This window comes from Solenopsis invicta, chromosome 7, assembly GCF_016802725.1.
Source record: "Solenopsis invicta isolate M01_SB chromosome 7, UNIL_Sinv_3.0, whole genome shotgun sequence".
NCBI classification, from domain to species: Eukaryota; Metazoa; Arthropoda; class Insecta; order Hymenoptera; family Formicidae; genus Solenopsis; species Solenopsis invicta.
Genome location: NC_052670.1, coordinates 18,023,509 through 18,049,002, shown reverse-complemented (window position 1 = coordinate 18,049,002; position 25,494 = coordinate 18,023,509). Strand labels below are relative to the sequence as shown.

The 25,494-nt window shown below is 31.5% G+C and overlaps 2 protein-coding genes across 3 annotated transcripts in view; one reads left to right on the top strand and one right to left on the bottom strand.

Moving 5' to 3' along the window:
• LOC105200671 (sodium/potassium/calcium exchanger 3) overlaps positions 1 to 25,494 on the bottom strand; it is a 192,178-nt gene that overhangs the window by 151,882 nt on the left and 14,802 nt on the right. Inside the window, exon 4 of the mRNA XM_039451622.1 lies at positions 16,347 to 16,494. Coding sequence (XP_039307556.1) covers positions 16,347 to 16,494 — 148 coding nt within the window. The remainder of the gene's footprint in view (positions 1 to 16,346; positions 16,495 to 25,494) is intronic.
• Positions 1,231 to 9,040, top strand: LOC120358217 (rRNA methyltransferase 2, mitochondrial-like). Of its 2 annotated transcripts, none has more exons than XM_039451623.1 (6): positions 1,231 to 1,314; positions 6,012 to 6,211; positions 6,831 to 7,424; positions 8,365 to 8,585; positions 8,661 to 8,820; positions 8,916 to 9,040. In XM_039451623.1, the coding sequence occupies exons 2-6, from the start codon at positions 6,016 to 6,018 to the stop codon at positions 9,020 to 9,022; spliced, it is 1,278 nt and encodes a 425-aa protein (XP_039307557.1). In that variant the 5' UTR covers positions 1,231 to 1,314; positions 6,012 to 6,015; the 3' UTR covers positions 9,023 to 9,040. The 2 variants fall into 2 exon arrangements, with proteins under 2 accessions (XP_039307557.1, XP_039307558.1); XM_039451624.1 differs by lacking the exon at positions 1,231 to 1,314 and adding an exon at positions 4,325 to 4,457.

Here is a 25,494-nt window from a genome sequence, read left to right as displayed (position 1 = left end):
TAAAAACTATAAAAAGTTGTTTTAAAAAGTTTGAAATAAGAATTAAACTCTCAGGAGTGCAAATGGAACCATCGTTTTTTATCAAAATTTGAGGATTGATTGTGGAAAAATGGTTACATACTTATTTTTGAAAGTATTGTCTATTGCTAGCCACAACTTTTCCTCATTTTTCTAGCATACGGATTCCGCGTCAAAAAAGCTGCTCGTCTTTTGAAACAATCCACGAATCGACCCAGTTTTGGCTTCTTCCGATCAATGACGCATGGCCTGGCTAAGCAGCAATTCCGTTCTTCGTAAGTACGGAATTGCTGCTTAGCCAGGCCATGCGTCATTGATCGGAACAAGTGGTAATCTTTAGGGGCGATGTCAGGAGAACACAGCGAGTGTGGTAGGACGTCTTATTGCAGTGTTTTCAGGTAGGTTTTAACGACCTGAGCAACATGTGGCCAAGCGTTGTGCAGCAAAATCACTTTTTTGTGTCTTTGCTTGTATTGTGACCGTTTTTTCTGCAATACTTGACTCAACCGGATTAGTTGTGTTCGGTAGCAAGCTCCTGTGATGGTTTCACCTCAGTACCCAAGCAACACAGTTAGTTTAAGAATACGTTTAATAAACGTTGAAAATCAATTTTATACGTATAAACTGAAAAATAAACGTTTAAAATTTGAGACGTTTTTTATACTAATTTAATAAACGTTATAAAAACGTTTTATAAGACAAATTTTAGACGTGTTATTTTTAAAATGTAATTATATAATTATAATGATTGAAACGTAAAAAGTATAATATAAATAAGATATTTCATTATATTTAAAGGTTAATAATCTAGGAGAGTTTACTATAAATTTTTTTATTTCGAACAAAGTATATATATATATATATATATATATATATTATATATATATATATATATATATATATATATATATATATATATACGTGCGCATGCGTCATTCCTAGCGTTATTAGCGCCTAGTGGTACTAGAAATGTAGCATGCCTCGGTATAGCGTGATGTGGAGGGAATGCGCATAAGAAGTTTTACATATATGCGTATAGATAGGCCTAGAAGCGCGCGCGGTTTTGCTTTCCGTCTAAATTTAATCTTTTTCTCATGTCCTTTTATCAATTTTTACTGTGTCGTTTTCGTTATTCCGTATCCTACACGTGTTGATAAAATATTTCTTTGCAACTCGTGCGCAACAGGTATGTATGTATATTTATTGTGGCAAAAAGAATAAAAGGTTCAACATCTTATTATATTCATATTATATTTATAGGCATTGATACTGTGCAATTAATACCTGTGCAATTTGGTACGTATTATTAAATTTAAGTACGGTGATAACTGTGACGGAATTAAGGTTACGTTGATATCATAAACATAACCACCCACATAGCACGTAATATTTCTGTGATATCACAGAATTATTGCAATATCACAGAAATATTACATATTACTGTGAAATATCACAGAAATATTACTGTGATATTACACAGTGATAATGACATTGAAATATTCCACTGATATCACAGAAATATCATAGAAATATTATTGTGATATTACACAGTGATAATAACATTAAAATATTCCAATGATATCAATATACCAATGATATGCAATATATTGTTGCAATATTTAATTTCAAAGAACAAGGTAATGTCAAACCACGTTTTTATTATGTCTTATTAATGCAACGTCACTATCTCTTTGATTAATTTCGATATTTTTAGTATCCTTAATATTCTTGGTAATTTCGGTATCCTATAGAAGAAATCAACTTACAAATAAAATAATAATGTCTTTGCCCTTTCGTGGAATAAAAGTAAATGTTAAGAAAAAAAATTAATTATAAATTTATTATTAGTTTAGATATTTACTTAGTTTATTCCTTAAACTGTATATATGTATAAACTATAATGTACGCTCTTCTATGTAATCTATCAATTTAATTGTTGCTTTACAACTCGATCAATAATGATTTTATTAAAAAATTACAGAAAAACCTTTGTATTTATCTTATTGTCATTTATAATTTTTACAGGAGCACAAAATTGATTTTAATTTTTAAAAATTTTTATCATGAGGAATTTAAAAAAAAAATGTTTACAAAAAGTTTTGTTAATACACATTTATTATTCACTTGGCAATAAATATTTCAAAGTATATTAAGAAGTTTTTAAAAAAATATACATTTTTACGTTATTTAATATTTACTGCTCGGTACATTATTTTGTGAAATAGTTTATTCATTAATATTGATTAGACTATTATACATCACAGTAAAAGGTTTTTCAAGTTAATTAAAATATTAAATTTCCAACAAACTTTTTTTTAGATTTCACTTTTTTTTCAACTCTATTAAAAAATATGATTATATATATTCTATCATTAATTAGGTATTTTACAATGTTCATTAATTATATGTATGTATATAATGTTGCGGCTCGGTCACCGACCGTCACAACATACGACGAAACAAGCGAGCACGTACACAGCCGCTATGCGGTCCCGCCGTGTGTATAAGACTCCACGCAAACAAGTGAGTGCTGGCACCACCGCTAGGTGGCCGCGCCGCTGGAGACCTTCTCGTGAGTCAAGTGCAGCCTCAGGTGTTATATCTAGACGCCACTGCGGCCGACCGGGCCGACTCACCACGACTCACTAGCTCACACTTCAGTGAGATTTTAAAGAAAATTGTTGCTTGTTGTAATTTGGAAACGAATACTTGTTCTAATTTTTTTCCAATGTAACGTAACCTAACCTAACGTCCCTTGAAAAAAAAGTTGATAAACTTGTTTCAATAAACTGATTACTGATCAGTAACTGATTATATTTTGTCAGTTACTGATCAGTAATCAGTTTATTGAAACAAGTTTATCAATTTTTTTTTTAAGGGGTACGTGTGGAATGCTGTTCCACATAAAATTTTATATTTTTACATGTAAATAATATTTTGTATTGTTATTTTATCTTGAACATAAATTAAAATTATAATTCAAATTGAATCTTTTTTAACAAAAATGAAAAAGGATACAAGAGATTTTTTTTGTAAATTAAACATTTATTACGTTTACATTATTGTATTCTGTTTTAATAAATATAATTATTTTTTTTATGTTTAATATATATTACATGTAACGATATGAAAATAATATTAAGAATAACAATAAAAATAAAATAAATTGAAATAATTTATTTATTTAATTTTTTGCAATATTATTTAAATATCACATAAACATCACAGAAATATTGTGAAATATCACAGTAATATTACTATGAAATATCACAGTAATATTACTGTGATGTGTTTTCGCGGACATTTTGATATTACTGTGATATCACAGTAATATTTCGTGATATTTCTGCAATATTTCATTTGTAATATTGCAATGTAAAAGTGATATTGCTATGATATCACTGCAATATTACGTGCTATTTGGGCAAGCTTTTGGCTTTGTGCTTTTATGTGAATATTTTTAAGATATAATATAAAATATACAAAAGGTTGTTACGTTATTTATATATTGTTTTAATAGTTTTATATAGAAAGTAAGACAAATTTTATTATGAATAACCTTTCAAAAAGACAAAAAAGTCGGCATTTTGCCAGACAAGCGAATGAAGAATTTAAGCAGCTAACATCTCTTTGTCGTAAAAGAAAAACTTATAATAGTGATTCTGATATCGAAACTGAAGGGAATAACATTCCAGTATTGAAAACATCAATAGAATGCTCTACTAAACATGTACTGGCAGAAGATTATTTAAGCATATCCTCGAACACTCAAGCAGATAGTGATTTACATAGCATTGTAAATAATTTTGATTGGAAAGAAAATGTACCTCTAGAAACTGATTCATTAGAAACTGATTTTTCAGAAGTAAAATTACCAAAAATGAAAGTTCCTAATAAGATGATACAATCTTTGGCTGAATGGGCTCTATTACACAATATAACTCATTCAGCATTAGATAATTTATTACTTCGCTTTAACGAATTTGTCGATGATCTACCTTTAAAGAGCAAAACTATACTTCGTACACCCAGACAAGTGAATAGTTTGAGTTTAGATAATGGTTCATACACACATTTTGGTATCGCAAAGAGTCTTTTAAAAATTTTAAATGATTTAAATGAAAATGTAATTCAAATTTTAAAGATTGATGTAAATATTGATGGTGTTCCAATTTATAAAAGTAGTGGAATATGTCTGTGGCCTATTCTTGTAAGATGTATAGATATAAGAAATAAAAATCCTTTTGTAGTTGGTATTTTTACAGGCACTGGAAAACCAAAACCTTTGGATCTGTATTTACACGAATTTTTATGTGAGCTAAATGTTCTATCAACAAATGGTTTTTTTTATAATGGACAACAAATAAAAATTAAATTAAATGCCTTTATATGTGATGCGCCAGCTCGAGCTTATTTAAAATGTTGTACTTCTCATAATGGCAAGTATGGTTGTGAAAAGTGCTCCGTTGAAGGAGTTAGTATCTCACATCGAATGATATACAAAAATATTTTTGCTTTATGAAGAACTGATCAATCATTCTATAATCAAATTGATGAAGATCATCATAAAGGCATTTCTCCTTTAGTAAATTACAATATTGGTGCAGTAACTCAATTTCCTTTGGATGCTATGCATCTTTTGTGTCTAGGAGTAATGAAAACTTTATTGTTTCGCTGGGTTGTCAATGGAAAACCACCTTATAAACTTTCCTTTCATTCAATTCAGAACTTTACGAGAAAAATGTTGTTCTTAAGACCATTTATTCCGAATGATTTTGCAAGAAAAACAAGATCTTTAACAGAATTAAGATGGAAGGCCACTGAATATAGGCTTTTTCTTTTATATGTTGGACCTGTAGTTTTAAAAGACATTTTAGATAATGCAATTTATAAGCATTTTATGCTTTTACATTGTGCAGTATTTATTTTATCTAGTGCTGAACTCGTTAGATATATAGATTATGCTGAAGAACTTTTAAAAAATTTTATCTTGCATGCTGAACATATTTATGGAAATCAAATTCTAGTTTATAATTTTCATAATCTCATTCATATTTGTGATGATATTAGAAAGTTTGGTTTGTTATGGGATTATTCTAGTTTTCCCTTTGAAAATTTTTTGGGCAAATTAAAAAAATTGATTCGAGGTCCATCTAATCCTCATCAACAAATTTGTTTACGCATTAATGAGTTGAATATGCTTAAATTATCTATTAAAGAAGATAGTGTGCGGATAGTACATTCTCACATTAACGGTCCTATACCAAGAGAATATAGATATACAAAACAATTTCGTAAAATAATCACACCATCGTATACTTTATCAATATCAGACAATAACAGTCATATAGATAACGGGACTATTGTTATAGTTAAAAATATTTTATTTGATGAAGTCCATACGAAGCATTATGTAGTTGTCAATGAATATAAAGAGATAAAAGACTTTTACAACTATCCATGTAATTCATCTATCCTTCATACTTTTAAAGTTTCTAATTTAAACCCAACACTTCATACATATGATTTAAAAAACGTGAAAAGAAAATTAGTTGCTTTACCAGATAATCAATCTGAAATTGATACATATATTATATTTCCATTATTACATCTTGATAATAAATAAAGTTTTTAAAATTAGATTTTTTGGATTTATACATAATTACTTTTGTTTTATATCTGTAATCGAATTATTATCTAAAAATGTATAAAATTGTTTAGTTGAGCATTAAATATATGTTGAGCAATAATAAGTTGCGTATAAAATTTTCACTAGCGGTGTTTATTATGAATTCTTAATATTATTAATATAAAGAAAGTTTAAAATATTGGAATTAAGTGATCAACTTGCTTTAATTAAGTTTTATTTATTAAATTTTAAGAAAAATATCAAAAGTAATTATTTTTTACATTTAATTAATAAAACATTTAATGTGGATTTAATATAATCGTTTTTATATATATTTGTATGATTATAATAGTATTTCTTTTAGAAATATGTATTGTGTGGCTGAATTTATTAAAACTGCAGAGACGGAAGTTGTACCAACAAAATGGGTTAATAAACAAGGTACTAAGTGTTTTTGGCCTTATTACAAAGGCACCGACCGAATTAAAAAAGCTATTTTATCAAGCGAAATTCCTGATCCAGAGAAGTGGGACGAGTATGATACCAGAATATTACATAAATATAGTGAGTACATTTGTGTAACAAATTTTATTAATTATTTTATTAATTTAACTTATTTGAAATCATATAAAATCTTTTAACTTGGAAATATATTTATATGTAACAAATTAAAAGAATTAAATCTGATAGGCAGACTTTATATTGCTAACGATAAATAGACAAAAGTAATAAATGACAATAATGTTTGGATAATGAAAGGATTTCTTGCTAAATAAACACACTTTTTTTATTTGACTCGAATGTAATTAAGAATAAACTGAAAAATTTCAAGAATAATACAATTTCATGATCGATATTGCCCATGTTCAGAAGATAGAGATCAGTAAGCGTTCAGTGATTCTTTTATATGATTGGTTGTTGCCTTTAAGTGAAGAATCATTAAATCTAATTATAAGTGTAAAAACAAATCATAATAAAAAGAATCACTGATTGTGAGTATTCACTGATCTGTTTCGTTTGAACGTAAGCATTGCTATTTACTTCTATATTTATCGGTTTATATTGAATTCACAGATGCCTACAGATATCTCTGGCTCTAACTAAAAAAACAAAACCAGGATCTTATTTAAAATATAAAAATAGAAACACAATATATCACATGATAAACTTTGCTTAATTGCAGATACATATCAAGAAGCTCGCTCTCACTTATCAAAAGCTGTATATACATTTCATTTGGATTCGGAAGAAGATAATGAATGTAGACGTAAAAGAAAAAGAATATCGAAAACTTGGTCTTCGAGTGAAGAAAGTGTTATTTTAAAGAAACAAAAACAAAACAAAAATAAAAGTAAAATAAGGTCCCCACCTACAATAAGATTTGATAAATGTACTTTAGATAAGGAAAACTTTGTAAACTCTCTAGCAGAGTTACCACGTGAAAGTTCGAGTTCCTCTATTATAGCTACTACTTCTATGAATGACGATAATAATGATAACGGTAATAATGGATATAGAGATAAAAGAAGAATGTCGGAGATTTATTCTTCAAGTGAAGACAGCTTTGTTTCAAAGAACTCAAAGCAAAACAAAAATAGAAGTGAAATAAAATCTCCTAAAATTACCTCATTTGATAAATCTACTTCAAATAGGGAAGACTCAACTTTAAATTCTAACTTTCAAGAGGAATCATGTGGAAGAAATTTTATGGAAAATGAAAATTTCAGTTCATTTATTATGCCTACTACTAGTTCCATGAACAATAACAAAAATGCAGGTTAGTTTTTTTTATAAAATTAAAATATTTAATAAATAATTATATTTAACCATAATTATAAGTTTAGAATGCACTTTTGATCATTAGACGGTTTTTGTATAATAGTCTATTTTTTTATTTCAGATTATTTTAAATATACATATATATATATATATATATATATATATATATATATATATATAATCTTAAGATGTGTCATAAACCAACTGTATTAGCATTAAAATATCACTTAAGACAGTTTTAAATTAAATCTATAATTCTATCTATATAAATATATTAGCCATTAACTTTTAAACTAAAATATATAAACGAAAAAAGTATAAAAGTTAAAAGAATAGAAATAGCTCTAATTTCATGATTTAGAAATTTTTTTCAATATTACATTTGAAAAATTTGCAACGGAACACATGCTGAATATGCATTAATACTTTATAAAAGTATTTGCAATTAAATGTAATTTATTATAGATCATTTAACATAATTAACAATATTAGTGATAGAGGATGAGTAAAAATCCTTAAAAATTATTGATACAATCGATCTTAATCAATCTCGTATTAAATATTCAAAATTCAGAATTAATTATATACAATTTATGATAGTTTTAATAACTTATTAGAGATAACGAAGAAATTATTGGTAAAAATATTATTTTCATTATAGCAATCCTAGTAAATTGCACTAAGTAGCAGTAATATATCATTAATTTTATAATTTCCTACTCAATAATGTAATTAACTGTTACGTACAAGGCATGTTACATTACAGTTATATTGTTGAGTGAGAAATTATAGCATTAATGTTACGTTATTATTACTTTGTGTTTACTGGGATATACTGACAAAAATTTGTCTATTTTTAATGTATTTTTTTAAATCATATATAGTCACAATCGTTCTTACAAGTAGAAATAAAACTTTTATTCTTTTTTTGATTACAGGTGAACCACTGCTATTGTTAATTTTGAAAAAACTTAGGAAACTCGATTATGTGCAAAACAATGTTATTATCCCTGATATACAAGAAGTATTAAACTATATAAAACCTCAACGATTGGAAGTTCAAGAAACAAATGTCCCAATAACACTGTCAATTGACAATGACACACAGCTTAATGAATTTGAGCAATATATTTCGACTACTGAAAATTATAGGATCATGGTAAGTGTTTCACTTTTTTAATCTAATTTGAATTCAGTGGATACTTCATTAATTTAATATTGTGTACATTTTTAGATATTGAAATTTAGTCATATTGGAGGTCATGGTACTGCAGGGATCACTAGAAAAATAATGAAAAACCTTATAACGTCTAAGTTTGCGATGAATTTTAATTGGGGAGGAAGAGCTCCAAAGAGGCCTTTTAAAGAACTTAAATCAAAGCATTTGCTTCTTGGTATGTTTTAAATTTATAATATAGATAAATAACTTTGTTTTATAATTTTATCTTATTTTTTTAATACTCTTAATTTAACTGGTTTTTCTTTATAGATTCTGTGCGTAAAGTAATTCCTTCGGCGTCAACGGAAGAAATTGAATCAGCCATTAAAGATTGGCTGAAACAAGCCAAGACAAGAGTTATGTCTCATCATTTCTAATCGTTTCTCCCAAAGACATATATTACACATATATATTTTTATTTTATTATTATTAAAAGACATATATTACACATATATATTTTTATTTTGTTATTAGTTAAAGACATATATTACACATTTAATTTTTATTTTATATACTAGTCTTTACTTTAAAAATATGTTTTATTTTGTGATTATCATTTATGCGAATACATAACTTTGTGTAATAACTTGTGTATAACTTCTGTTTCTGTAAAATTTAATATTTACTTTTCGATTATATTTGATTATATTCGATTTTTTATTATAACATATAATTAAGTAAACAATTATTTTAAATAAAATAAAATTTCATTAAAAAATTAATATTTTTTTAAATATTACGGTTGGACACCGCACGATTGGACACCACTACTCATAGCGGCCGATGCCTAGAGTTTTTCTACTGGTCAAGCGCTGTGAGTGGTGGTGTCCAATCGTGCTGTGTCCAAAACGGTGTCACCTTTTTTAAACAACGTTTATTTTACAACGTTTATTTTAACGTTTTTTAAACGTTTTTTTTACTAGTGTAAAATACCGTTTTTATACGAGACCGTTTTTATATTTCGACCGGTTAATAAACGTTTTTTTATACATCAAAAAAACGTTTCGGCTAAACGTTTATTAAACATTTATTAAACGTAACTGTGTTGCTTGGGTAATGCCTCCAATTCTGCGTCTTTAAACTTTTTCACCGGTTCGGGATGCTCCTTGTCTTCTACACCGAAATCACCACTTTTGTAGCGTTGAAACCATTCTTGACATGTTTTTTCATTAATGGAAGCTTCACTATAAGTTTTTACAATTATTCCACACGCTTCAGCAGCAGATTTTTTCGAATTGAAGATAAGAAGCAAAACTTCCCGCAAATGACGTTTATTTGGCACAAATTTCGACATTTTCCCGCACAAAAAAATATATGACGCCAATAAAAATTTACAAATACAATGATGAGGAGTTGTTGCCTAATCTTACATTTGACGTTTTTGATCTGACGTTTTCGACCAGCATTTATCGTTGGCGTTGTTTATATAAGAAAACAGCGGTTTTCTATTTGTACTCCTATTTGTACTAGTAATTATTGAATTAAACCAATAAAACTATATCAAATACAAATACTTGACATTTTAAATTTCATTATTTTTTATTATTTAATAATAAATTAGACTTAATTAGCAGTCGGGAGACGCCATGCTGAATGTTATAACTATAAAAGATAATATTATATCTGTCATTCAGGAAATTCATGTTTACATAAAATTCGTCACCTGTTCAATAAGTCACACGTGATAATGCGAGGTAATTTAATAGCGAAAGCCAGTGGCTGCCACGTAATGCGATGAATTAGAAGCTATTCAAGAACTATGTCGCATAGGGGAATATGCATAATTTGGTAATGATCTAGTTGTAACGATTGAGATTTGGCGATCTTGATTTGGCGTTGAATGTTCATAGGGCTAATATTTGGGAATTATTTACGTGACTCGTGCAACGTACGAGGGTTACTTAAAGGGAACGTTATAGTTTCGTGCAACATTTCAAACATCGCTTATATTGTGAACTCAGGGATCTTTTGTAAATATCGATAAAGATTATAATTATATTGTATATATAGGATATTTAATAATTAAATCATTGCATATTAGTAAAATGGACTAAACCGATTGTTAGATAATTTGAAAAAGATAATACTTTTTTTATCTAAGATAAAAATTAAAAAATAATATACATTTGAATAATCTAGATAAAGATTATATATATATATATATATATATATATATATATACACTACTATATAAAATAGCAGACTCATATATATATATATATATATATATATATATATATATATATATATATGAGTCTGCTATTAATTTCTGTTGCTAGAAAGGCAGTAGATTTCACACAGACTCTGCAATATCTGCGGTGTCAGCAAACTGCTGTCAGAAATAGGACAGAAACTGTTGGCATTTAATTCCGGCAGAAATCGAGCAAATAGTGTTGACAGTGCTGTTGTCAGATTGGCGGTAGAAATCAAGCACAACCTGCGCAACACAATCTGACGGCAGACTAGCAGCAGAAATCAAGCACCGCGTGCTGACAAGACCTGGCGTCAGATTGGCGGTAACAAACGAGCAGGATTAACGCGACAGACTGGCAGCACCACGCGAACACGCCATGTTGCCAGCACCTAATGTCAGATAGACGACAGAATTAGAGCAAGACCTGTACAATACAATCTGACGGCAGATTGTTAGTACAAATCGAGCACCCCGTGCTAACAGGATCTGACGTCATGCTGGCAGCAGAAATGAAGCAAACCGAGCTGTTTTGCATATTTTTAAAATGTGACGTGACTCTTCATGAATTTATTAAAGGCCTATTCAAACAAACTTGCATAATTGCATGCATAAATAACATATCCATAAAGAAAGTGACTGATCTATTTTCTTATGCATTTGCTTAATTATTGGATCAATCAATTCTTTTATGTATATTTTCTGTCTGTTTCTGTTTGCAATTTCTATCTGCACCTGTCCGCGATTACGAATAGGAATCCGTATCTATCTGCATGTATTGTGTCCAGATTTCTATCTGCATCTGCCCGCATATATAAATAATTAAAACCCATTCCTGGCCATGATCTGACTAACAAAAATAGACAAAAAAATTGGAATTGGAAATAGGACCAAAGCATAAAAAAATATTATTGACGTAAAAAGAACGTTTCAAAACTCAATTTTGCAATCAATTGGTATAAACAAATTATTAAAAATTTACTCTAAAAGAAGAACTGATTGCGCCAATCGATTCTACAGGAAAAATTACTAAAGAAACGTTGCAAAAAGAAATTTTGCAACCAATTTGTTTATAACAATTAAAAAAGCGTTATGCATGTTTCTTGATTCATTTTTAAAATGAAAAATTGGTTAGAGTAATCAGTTTTCCTCGACAATTAATTTTTAGTAATTTGTTTATAACAATTAGTTGCACAATTGATTTTTGCAATCGTACTTTTTACGCCAATGTTTTTTTTATACTCTAGTATTATTTCCAATTGCTGTTTTTTTGACTATATTACTTTGGGCAAAAACAGGTTTTAATTATTTATATAATTTATACAGTTTATATAGTTTATTTTAAAAATATTTAAAGCTAAATCATTAAAAGACTACTGAGAATGTTCGCGCGATACTCAACACGATAAATTTCTTCTTGTTAAATCAGCTTTACTTCAAATATAACTTTTTATTAACGATATCACAAGTGTATGATTAACTCAGTGTTAGCGTATCAGGTTATTGTCCTGAAATCTTAGGTTTGAATCCCGCCGGCTCACAATGCGTTTTTAAAATTTGTAAAATAATACGTAATTGTAATTAGTAAAATAGAATATATGCAAATTAGATTAACTCATAATAAAAATAAGAATAAAATCTGCAGGTAAACTAAAAAAAAAATTTTTATAATAAAATTTTTGAATAAAAATGCTTGACTTCTGCTGCCAGCGTGACAGCAGATCTTGTCAGCACGGGGTGCTCAATTTATGCTAGCAATTTGCCGTCAGATTGTGTTACGCATGTCATGTTCGAATTCTGCGTCATCTGGCGTCATGTGCTGGTAGCACGGCGTGCTCGCCTGGTGCTGTCATTTCACTTACATAAAATATCAACAGGTTCTGTCAACAAAACGTAGCAGAATTTGAGATCAGTTGAGTTCAGTCTGCCAACACGTCTTGATCGAATCTTAATCTACCGCCAGCCTGCCGACACAGTATTAACATTTTGTTGACTGGGAAGGTATGTTTCCCATTTGCGGTTTTTCTACTAACTAATCTGTTACCAACATTTGTAATTGCAGAAAACGTTATAAGGGATAATACAAGTTTCAATGTAATTTTAAATAATCTTACTATTATTCTGTGGAGAAAATGATTTTTAAAGAACAATATTTTCTATAACGTAGGTTTTTTGTAACGTACTTTTTCAGAACGAGAATGATGAAATAATCCGAAATTTTGTATGCAAATGTCTTGATAGCCATACTACGTGATTCGTTTATACACGCATACGAGTAAGCGCGCGAGTGCATCTCTTTCCCTCCCCCCCCCCACACACACAAAAACACACACACACTCATACACTTATACATATGGATCAGATCTCCGCTACGTCACATCTTGTACATTTATTCACGTTATTATGCATTTTTTCAAAGGTTTTTCCATTCTAGTCGTGATATTGGGTCCGCCATTTTGAATTTTTTAAAAGGCCCAGCGGCATCGAGAACTCGACATTTCAACGAAAATTTTAAGCCCTTATAGAACATTTTATCGCAAAAATTGAAATGGGCAGCAGAGGTGGCCTTTTTGACGGAGAATGCCTGTGTGTGTGTGTGTGTGTGTGTGTGTGTGTGTGTGTGTGCGCGTGCGTGCGTGCGCGCGCGTGTGCGCGCGTGTGTGTATACAGGGTGGGGAAAAAGTACCGGAACAACAAAATATCTCAAAAACAAAACATTTTAGATGAAAGTATTTCAGATAAAAGTTGTAGGGTTTTAAAAGATCTATTTACTAATATTATCAGTTTGACCTTGGATGGCGTCGCCAAGGTCAGATCGAAATCACATTAATTTTTTTAAATAAAACATTCTATATTTGATTACAGAATCTAATAGCTAGTGTCCAGACCTTCCCAAAATCTTACAAGAAAGTTTATTTTCCTTGAGTACTTTCCAAATTGTTAGGCTTGAAAGCTACAGTGTACTGTAACTTTCAAGCATTATAACTCGGAAAGTACTTAACAAAAATAAATTTTCTTGTAGTATTTTGGAAAAGTCTCTAGATAAGCTACAAGAATATGCAATAAAAAATACAATATTAGAGTATCAGTAGTTCCCTAATTTAAGGGTATCGGTATTTCCCTAATATTCTCTATCTTTTATTGCATTTTCTTGTAGTCGATTCGAAGACTTTTTCAAAACAATATAAAGAAGTTATTTTTCATTAAGTACTTTCGAGTTGTGAAGCTTGAAATCTACTTTGTACTGTAGCTCTCAAGCCTCACAACCGGTGCGGTGAGAAGGGAGAAGCAGCAATGGCTATCTTACCGCCTCACCATGCTGCCTGCCGTAACTGCTAATGATTAGGCGACGGACGGGCGGTCTCCGCGTGCGGTGGCTAGGGAAAATACGCACTCATTTGACGAACTTTACTAATTTTTATTTCGATAATTATTGCGAATAATGAAAAATGGTAAAAGACTTTTCTTCTCAGTATGACTTGCTCTATCAACTCACGAGACCATAAGTTTTAGTTTTCTGACACCTTGTGTGTGTGTGTGTGTGTGTGTATGTGTGTGTATGTGTGCGTGTGCGTGTGCGTGCGTGCGTGCGTGCGTGCGTGTGTGTGTGTGTGTGTGTGTGTGTGTGTGTGTGTGTGTGTGTGTGCGTGCGCGCGCGCGCGCGCGCGTGTGTGTGTGTGTGTATACAGTACTAGACAAAATAGATCATACACTTTATAAAAAATTGAATTTGTTACTGTAACTATTTTTTTAACAAGCAAATATATTATTAAATACAAGAAAATTAAAGCATTTCAAAGTATTTAAATAAAGGAAATAAAAAATAATCAAAATTGTTTTCAATTTTTTTGTAAAAAATTTATTATTTAATATTGTTACATTTTGCCCTGGACAAAATAAATCATACACTTTTAGAAGTAATAGTTAACAAACAAATAAAATTAATTCTAATGATGCTTGGTACTTGGTATGGCCACTTTTAGCTTTTAATATTGCTTCCAGTCGACAAGGCATACTTTCGACTAATTTCTTCAAGTATTCAGGATCAATTTCCTCCCAGGCCTTTTGGAGTGCTGCATAATATGATGTCTTGTGAGTTACATTTGTTTTATCTACGTTCCCGTCCAAATAAGCCCACAGATTTTCAATCGGGTTTAAATCTGGTGATTGAGGTGGCCATTCGAGGAATTTTACTTTATTGGATTTGAAAAAGGCAGTGGTTTTCTACGCCTTATGCTTTAGGTCGTTATCTTGCTGAAAGATAAAGTTGTTTTCTAAGTCCAATTTTAAAAGAGATTCTTCCAAATTCTCGCACAAAATATCGATATATTTTTTTGCCGTCATAATGTCTTCAATTTGAGCCAAATTAGCAATACCAGACCTGGCAAAGCGCTCCCATATCATAATATTATCACCTCCATGTTTTACAGTCTTCTGAATACTTACTTCTTTGAGAGCTTCACCAGGTTTTTGCCACACCCTAAACCGCCATTTTTGTTAAATAACTCAAACTTGCTCTTTTTCCAAAAACTTAGAGGCATATTTGCGTACTTCTTGGCAAACGTGAATTGCTTTTTCTTATTTAATTTATTGATGAAAGGACGCTTTGATGCAAACACGTTTTTCAGTCCAGAGTCCCTAAGTCTACGACGTACAGAGTGACTACTGACATTCAAGTTCATCGATTCCACAATGTTTCGCGATGATAATTTTGGATTTTGTTATACCATTTGAACGATTCTGGTATCATCACGAAAAGTTGTAGCCCGTTTTCGACCTTTTCCAGAATAGTTTTTCACAATCCCATGTGTTTTGTATTTTTTCCAAATGTACTGCACTGCTCCAACAGAGATTGAGTATTTATTAGCAATTATCCTAAAAGAATCACCACTCTGTCGGTCCACCCAAATTTCGGATATCAAGAGAAATTTGCTTCCGTAACATTGTTCTTGCTCGTTACAGTTACTCTAATTCACTAAACACGTAAATTCTAAGCGTAGATATAATGTAAACAAATAGTAGAATGACGAACAATAGCAGAAGGACGAAATGTAAACATTGGCAGTTCCCTACGTTAAACTATTTAAGTGTATGATTTATTTTGTCCAGGATAAAATGTAACAATATTAAATAATCAATTTTTTATAAAAAAGTTGAGAACAATTTTGATTATTTCATATTTTTTTTATTTAAATACTTTGAAATGCTTTGCTTTTCCTGTATTTAATAATTTATTTGTTTGTTAGAAAAGTAGTTACACTAACAAAATCAATTTTTTTAAAGGTGTATGATTTCTTTTGTTTAGTACTATATATATATATATATATATATATATATATATTTATATATTTATATATTTATATATTTATATATTACACGCACTATAAAAAAATTGAAGCACAATTAACCTTAAGCATTACTGATCGCTATTGTACATTAATCAAATGAACGAAATAATTTCGGACTTTCCGAAATGATTAGAATTGCTTTAATTATTGCTGATATATTACCTGATATATATAAAATGTAACAAGCGACGAGGATGAGTGCTTCGTACCATTCAACACGTCCATCCCACAGAGTCAGGATCAGGAGAAGTACTGTGAAGGCGTAAGCCAGTGAGTCGCGCGATACGGGCCACCACTCCAGATTCAGGACCTGCAAATGTAATAATTATATGCGATAAGAAGCGCCCGCGAAATTGAACGTAAAACTCTATAAAATTTTTCTTAAAAATTTTTGTATAACATTCTCGGAATTTTTTTGTAAAATTTAGTTGTATACTTTTTGTGTAACATTTTAGAAAATTTTTCAGAAGTTTTGTACGCTAATTAAAATTAAATAGAAATGAAAAATTCTGAAAAATTCTACACCTTTTTTAGGTCTTTTTATATACATTATACAGGGTGTTTCAGACCACCCGTACACCCCTTTTCTCTTCGCAGGATTAGGACCAATCAAAAATATGTTCAGACGAAAGTTGTAGGGTTTCAAAAGATCTATTCAATGATCTTATCAGTTTGACCTTGGATGGCGTCGCCAAGGTCAGATCGAAATCACATTAAGTTTTTTAAATGGAACACCCTATTTTTGATTCCAGAATCTAATAGCTGGTGTCAAGACCTTTCCAAAACACTACAAGAAAGTTTATTTTCGTTGACTACTTTCCGAGTTGTGCGGCTTGAAAGTTACACTACCGCCAACACCATGTAAATAACAATATAAAATCACGCGTTACGCAGAAAGCCGTGCAGCCGACACAAAGAAAGTAAACACGCGAGCCGGGCCAACAAAACCAGATCATGAAAAATCGTGAAAGTTAGCTGTCGCGACCGTAGATAGTCACATACATATGTATGTCATAATATTATGTAATTACATTATTACTTTAACGGTAGCACACGAGCAATAACGAGCGCGGCTTTCTGCGTAACGATGTCTAACTCGTGATTTTATACATATTGTTATTTGCATAGGATGTAGTAGAGATGTATTCACCACAACGCTATTGTGACTCAACTCAACACGAGTGACAATAACTCTCTCAAACTTGTCACCTACGTCTTCAATAACCGTCATATCAGTATCAATCGCGCAACAAAAATCCGACCCTCTTTATTAGTCTAGGTTTATTTAGCCATGTCCTATTCCAATGAAGAAGCATATGATATGCTGCTAATTTTAGGTGAGTGTCGAGGTACATTCATTGCAGCGGAAAGATTGTGGCGGGAACGTTATCCTGATCGGACTCCTCACTCGCGAAATGTTTTTTCACGTTTGGCTAAACGAATCAAAATTAAAGGTGTCGTTCAGCCTCAACATAACAAAGGTACACAAATTCGTCGTCCGATTATGGATGAAAGAACAGTGGAAATTCTTGCATCGACAGAATTGAACCCTTATGATTCTTTAAGACGACGAGAACAAGATTCTGGTGTTAGTAAAATCAGTGTTTGGCGCATTCTAAAAAATAACAAATTTCACCCTTACAGAATGTCTGTTCATCAAGCGTTGAATTATAACGATATTAGACAGAGACTTGTATTTTGCAACTTTATAAGACAGCAACCACTTGATTTCCACTTGAAAATTTTATTTTCTGACGAATGTACACTTAAAAGTGATGGATCTGTTAATACTTGGAACTCTCGTTATTGGGCACAAAATAATCCTCACTGGTTGAGAGAAGTAGATCATCAAACCATTTGGAAAGTCAATGTTTGGTGTGGAATTATTGGAAGTCAAATCATAGGTCGTTTTCTTTGACGAAAATCTAAACGGTGATAGATATTCCGCCTTGATAATGACAGATCTTCCTGTCTTACTAGAAAATATTCCTCTGCAATTGCGCCTGAACATGTGGTTCCAACAAGATGCATGTCCGTCTCATACATCGAGAGTTGCTCGTGCGGCATTAAATACTATGTTCCCCGACAAGTGGATAGGCAAATACGGTCCAATCAATTATCCACCCCGATCACCAGATCTCACCGTCCTTGATTATTATTTCTGGGGAAGGATAAAAAACTTGGTCTATCATGAACGTCCGACTACGAGGGATAATATGATTCGTAGAATAAATGAAGCAATTCGATCCTTACGTGCCGAGGAAATTCTTCGAGCAACCAATGATTTTCAAAATAGAGTTGATGCTTGCATCGCAGAGAATGGTGCTCACTTTGAACATTTAGTCGCTTAACAAAACATACACTCATTCATTCCCGAACGTGAGAGGCAAGGGGACTCACGTGAATCAAGCACCCCAAACGTGAGAGGCAAGGGGACTCACGTGAATCAAGCACCCCAAACGTGAGAGGCAAGGGGACTCACGTGAATCAAGCAGCCCAAACGTGAGAGGCAAGGGGACTCACGTGAATCAAGCACCCCAAACGTGAGAGGCAAGGGGACTCACGTGAATCAAGCACCCCAAACATGAGAGGCAAGGGGACTCACGTGAATCAAGCACCCCAAACGTGAGAGGCAAGGGGACTCACGTGAATCAAGCACCCCAAACGTGAGAGGCAAGGGGACTCACGTGAATCAAGCACCCCAAACGTGAGAGGCAAGGGGACTCACGTGAATCAAGCATCCCAAACGTGAGAGGCAAGGGGACTCACGTGAATCAAGCACCCCAATGGGATGAAATTCTCGTCACGTCCACGTCGTTCATTCTGGATAATGCTAAGCACGGGAAAATGCATACAGTCAATCTGGACATGATTGATCATCAAACATAATCAATCCAGTTAATAAACAAAAGCAGAGTACATAAAACTTTGACTCCCCTTTTCCTCCCCCATTATACACATACGCATGCACGTATGCACACACCCACACACAAGATTAAATCCGACTAAGTAACCACCACATGGTACATCTTGAGTAATGCTGATGCTGGCGGTAGTGTAACTTTCAAGCCGCACAACTCGGAAAGTAGTCAACGAAAATAAACATTCTTATAGTGTTTTGGAAAGGTCTTGACACCAGCTATTAGATTCTGGAATCAAAAATAGGGTGTTCCATTTAAAAAACTTAATGTGATTTCGATCTGACCTTGGCGACGCCATCCAAGGTCAAACTGATAAGATCATTGAATAGATCTTTTGAAACCCTACAACTTTCGTCTGAACATATTTTTGATTGGTCCTAATCCTGCGAAGAGAAAAGGGGTGTACGGGTGGTCTGAAACACCCTGTATATGTAAATTTTGAAAAAATCTAAGATCGCTAAGGTTTCTCATTCTATAAATTTCAAATAAAGCTTATAAAATCTGCATTTTAAATGATGCTTATTTGAACAATTTTTTAAATACAAATTTAATCAAAGTTGACAAATTTAAAATGGCGGTTTTAAAATAACAAATACCAAATTGAAAAATTTCGGGATGGTCAAAGAAATTTATGTATCGAATTTTATGTATAGAAGTCTTTCATGATGCTGATTATAAATCCGATGTCAAAATTGATAAATTCAAAATAAAGAATAAAAATTAAATCATGTCATTAAAATAAATGTAATTGAAAACTAGTTGGTAAGTGAATTGGAAAATCTCTGTCTTGTTGGTATATACGATCATGCGTGGTTACCCTAATAGCACAAGACGTCCAAGGGATGATTCTGAATTTGTCCTGGGATAATAATGGGACAGACTTAGGACATTATACTAAGATGAAAATTTCAGAATTTCCCAGAACAAGAAATGTTAAATAAACTAAAGGAATTCTATATACAGCCTACATTGTACCCACTGGACGTAATTTTAAGTCGCCCACACAGCACACTGTATCCAAAGGACGTCCTTGGGATGTCTAAGTCCTAAGCCAAGCCTAAGGACGTCCTTAGGTCGTTTAAGTCCTAAATTGATCCTAAAGATGTCCTTGGGACGTCTCAGTCCGAGCCTAAGGATGTCCTTAGGTCATTCAAATCCTAAGTCGATCCTAAGGACGTCCTTTGACCGTCTCTTTGTGTCATATGGCACAAACTAAGAAAGCTAAGGAAAAATAGAAAAATTCACGGTTATTGTTAGAATTACAAAGAATAAACCGTCTATCCTTTAATATCTCATTTATTTATTAACAACGATGGAAAATAGATCTGACATGCAGGACAACTTTTTTATATCTAAGAAGAACAAAAGAACTAAAATAAATGCTCCACGCGATATCTCGATATTAGATATTACATTTAATAAATCGCTTTGTAATATATAACATGTACTCTTACATTCTCCCCCTACAAATCGATTGCACTTATAAATAATATTTTAAATTAAATGCATTTCGTTACAACACCATTCGAGTTTATCTTTTGTTACACTTTTAGTGAAGCAATCAGCAATCATGTCATTTGTGTTAACATATAGAACATTCACAATATTATTTTCAACTTCGTCTCGTACAAAATAAAATTTCAAATTTACATGACGCGTTTTAGTAGATGATTTTGCATTCTTTAACCATTGAATTGTAGCTTGATTATCACAAAATATATTAGTTGGTTTACTAATATATTCAGAGCACTTTAATTCATTGAGCACATTCTGTAGCCACATAACATCTTTGACTATTTCTGAAACCGCAAATAATTCAACTTCACAAGTAGAATTTCCTACTGTTCTCTGTTTTCTACATTTCCAAGAAATGAGAGAATTACCAATAAATATGACTCCCCCTGAAAAAGATTTCCCATTTTCTGCATTTCCCCAGCTGGCGTCAGAATATGCTCTTAACATTCCATCCTTACGATCATAATGAAGTCGCTTATATTTAGTACCGCTTAAATATCGTAACACTCTTTTGCCTAATATATAATGACTCTTTTGTGGACAATGATTATACTGAGAAAGATAAGATGTTACAAATGCGATATCAGGCCTTGTTCTATTCGCCAAGTATAAAAGTTCTCCAATCAATTCTTGATATTTACTAATGTCATATTTTTCACTCTCATCTACCTGTATCTTATCTCCGCCTGTTACAATTGGAGTATTAACTGGTTTACATTCAATCATTCCATATTTATTCAGAAGTTTTTCAATATACTCTGTTTGACTCAAATAAACACCTGTATTATCACATTCTATTTTCATTCCTAAAAATGTCTTCGATTGAGTAGTTTCAATAATCTCAAATTCTTTCCGCAATGAATTGAAAATTTTCTCACATATATGACTATCATCATCTATCGTAGTAAAATCATCAACATACGAAGTGAATACAAAGAAGCATGTTTCATTATTATTTATAAAAATACAACTCTCTGACGCTAAAGGTTTAAGTCCATTTTTAAAAAGTTCTTCCTTTAATTTGTAATACCAATTCCTTCCAGATTGAGGTAAACCATATAAACTTCTTTTAAGTTTACATACTTTACCATCTTCAAATCTTTCTTCAAAACCTGGAGGAGGTTTTAAATAAACAGTTTCTTTTATTCTACCATGTAAATATGCAGTTTTAACATCAAAAAATCTTATATTTAAATTTTTCTTAACTGCTATTGCTATAATTGTTCTCCATGCTTCAATGCTTACAACTGGTGAATACGACTCATCATAATCCTGATTTTTTACTTGATTATATCCAGCTGCAACTAATCTAGCTTTATATTTTACTTTATTAATTCCATCTCTTTTAATGGAAAATACCCATTTACTTTTTACAATTTTAACACCCTTTGGACATTTACAAGTCTCCCATACATCATGTTTATTTAATGATGCTAACTCATTTTCCATTGCATCTTTCCAATTTTCCCAATTTTTGCTACTATGAGCTTCATTAAAATTACGCGGTACAGGAATATTTTCCACTAACTGAGCATGATGAACATTTTTTAGCCTAGCGGAGCGTCTTACCCCTTCCTCTCTTAGACGAGTTTCTCTTTCTGCTAAATATTCTTCTTTTCGTCTTAAGCTCTCTCCTGCCGTAAGACCTTTTGGTCTTCCTCTCCTAACTATTTCCCTATTCTGAACTCTATTTTCTTCTTCATTTTGATCATCTATGCTTTCTACATTATCTTGAATATCGTTATCATCTGAATCATTTATCGACTCTATTTCACTATTTTCTCTTTGATTATCAAATTCTACCTCTCTATCTGAATTATTATTATTGCTATTATCCGATTTATTATCGTCTAAAATATTAACAATATCTTCTATATTCCAATACTCATATTCTTTGTTTCTGTTAAATTCTTTTAAATAATAACTTCCCTTTTGAATTTCATCAAAGTTAACATTGCGTTCCTCTATAATTATTTTACTCTCAATATCAAATAAACGGTATCCTACGCGCTCTCGTGAATATCCTAGCATTATCGCTTTCTTTCCGCTTGGTTGTAATTTATTACGTAAGTTTTTAGGAACATGATAATACGCGATACAACCAAAAGTTCTTAAATAACTAATATTTGGTACTTTACCATTCCAAATTTCATATGGCGTTTTACTTTTATTCTTCCTCGGAGTTAAATTAACCGCATGAGTAACATAAGCAACAGCTTCCGCCCAAAATGACAATGGTAATCCGCTTTCATACAATAAAGTACGAGCTCGTTCTAAAATTACTCTGTTTCCTCTCTCTACTTTTCCGTTACTCTCCGGATTATAAGGAACAGTTTTTTGATGCTCAATACCCTTTTTGCCTGTAAACTCACGAAACTGATTATTACAAAATTCAGTACCATTGTCTGTACGTATACATTTAATGTTTTTGTCTAATACATTCTTGCATTTTTTATAGAATATTTGGAATAAAGATAAAGTCTCAGTCTTATTTTTAAGAAAATAAGTAAAATACATATCGCTGTAATCATCTATTATAAGTAATATATAACGCGAACCTCCCACAGATTCAACAGGCATAGGACCACAAATATCTAAATGTAGCAAATCTAATATTCTCTTACTTTGATCATGCATAACACTTTTATGTGTTTTTCTCGTTATTTTACATGTTTTACACGCTTTACAATTAGCATCCTTTATGTCATTATTAATTCCATACGCAAGTTTCTCTCTCGTAAGTCTCTGTATGTATTTATCATTTACATGACCTAGTCTACGATGCCATACATGTGTAAGATCTCTACTAAATTCATCATCTGTATCCCCAACTTCATTATTATATACATTATTACAATTGTTTTCTATTATAGGAATCATATGCGTCACAAAATGATTATCAATCCTTTCCCCAGTCGCAATTATTTGACCGTTTTCTTTGCATATTTTTACCTCATATTCAGCAAAATTTACTTTAAGACCACGTTCCATTAATTTCATAACTGATAGTAAATTTGAACGTAATTTAGGAACATATATGACATCATAAACCGTAACATAAATAATTTTACCCTTTTCATTTTGTATTTTAACTCGAAGTGATCCAATCCCACTAGATTCTAATACGTTATCTTTACCAGCTAAATAAACTTTACCTTTAATAGATTTAAAATCTAAAAAATATTTTCTTTCAAAAGTCATATGTGATGTGCATCCGCTATCAATTATCCATTTATTCTGATTTCTTAAACAATTACCACTATCAAAAACTTGAAAAGTAGCATAATCTAACCTGTCTTCAGATGCAAGGTTTACATTTCTCCTTTGGTTACCCTTGCCACTGTCTTTTTTATCCTTAAAATATCGTTCAGATGTCTCCTTCTCCGTTCGGTTCTTGCGATGATAACAGTCTTTTGCCAGATGATTCGTCTTCCCGCATATGAAGCACTTCCTCTTGTAATTCTTCTTGAATGGATTCTTGGTTGCGTACGCCGTCTCCAGACCACTGTTGTTACCTTTCTTCAGCGTTTCTCTCTCCTTTTCTCTAAGAATCTCAAGGATTTCATCCAGCTTCTTGTCACGCTGTGTTTTTAATATCTCACGGATTTGATCGTATTTTTTATGAAGTCCTCTAACGACGTTGTACACCAGTTGTCTTTCTGATACATTTAATCCTGCGGATACACATTTTACACCCAGACCCCGAGCACGGCTGATGTATTCGTTAACCGTTTCATTGTCGAGCATCTTGATGTTCTTTAACTCCTCTCCTGCGTCGATTGCTCTATCCTCTGCAGGCCCCGCATATGTATCATGGATTGCTTTCCATAATCTCTTCGCATTCTTCTCACTCGCAAATTGTAAAATTTGGCTATCACTTAGCGACAATCTGATGCAAGCTATGACGTCCGCATTCTTCTCGTCCCATTCTTCTTTTTCTTTTTTCTTATCATCTCCCGTAGGCCGGTCTAACGTGAGTACATTCACCAATCGCTTTAATTGTAATACTGATTCCATTTTTACGCGCCAATTAAAATAATTATCTCCAGTCAGCAACGGAATGGTGGGCAATGCTGTTTTCTCTGCCATTTTTGTATTACGTCTAATACGTTTTTTAATCCTGCTTTTTCCTCCGGATGTCGGTTTCACTTTATTATTTTTCTTCGTAAACCACGCTCTGCTACCAAGATGTTAGAATTACAAAGAATAAACCGTCTATCCTTTAATATCTCATTTATTTATTAACAACGATGGAAAATAGATCTGACATGCAGGACAACTTTTTTATATCTAAGAAGAACAAAAGAACTAAAATAAATGCTCCACGCGATATCTCGATATTAGATATTACATTTAATAAATCGCTTTGTAATATATAACATGTACTCTTACAGTTATACTTTTCCACATTCCTACATTATCAAATAACTAACCCCTAAAATTTTTATTTAATAAAAATTTGAATTTGAGCAAAGAAATTTGAGAATAAGAATTTTGATTCAAACAAAAAAGACCGAGACTGCCTACGGAGAGTTAATCCAGAATATATATATAATATGCAAGTATATAAAAAATTTAAGAAAGTTTTTATTATAAATCATACTTAAACATATAAAATTATTCTAATAAAAGAAAAAACGTTTGTATTGTATCAGAAAATTAAGTATATGTAAGATTTGTTTTTTATTACTGCATTGTACTGCACTAGCTTTTTCTTCTGCTTTCATCAAATTTCAAACATATATTTAAATATTATTTTTAACGTAGAATGTGCACTACTTCAACAATAAAAAACCAGCCTATAATACATATGACAACTACTCTGAATCATAAAGATCAACTTAAAATTATACATTGTTTTTAAATGATTAATC

Bases quoted from the DNA above. Each gene is read 5' to 3' on its own strand.
- LOC120358217 (XM_039451623.1), top strand. From the start codon at position 6,016: ATGTATTGTGTGGCTGAATTTATTAAAACTGCAGAGACGGAAGTTGTA. The intron at 6,212-6,830 runs GTGAGTACATTT...GCTTAATTGCAG, and splicing joins CAGAATATTACATAAATATA to ATACATATCAAGAAGCTCGC. The intron at 8,821-8,915 runs GTATGTTTTAAA...TTTTCTTTATAG, and splicing joins ATCAAAGCATTTGCTTCTTG to ATTCTGTGCGTAAAGTAATT.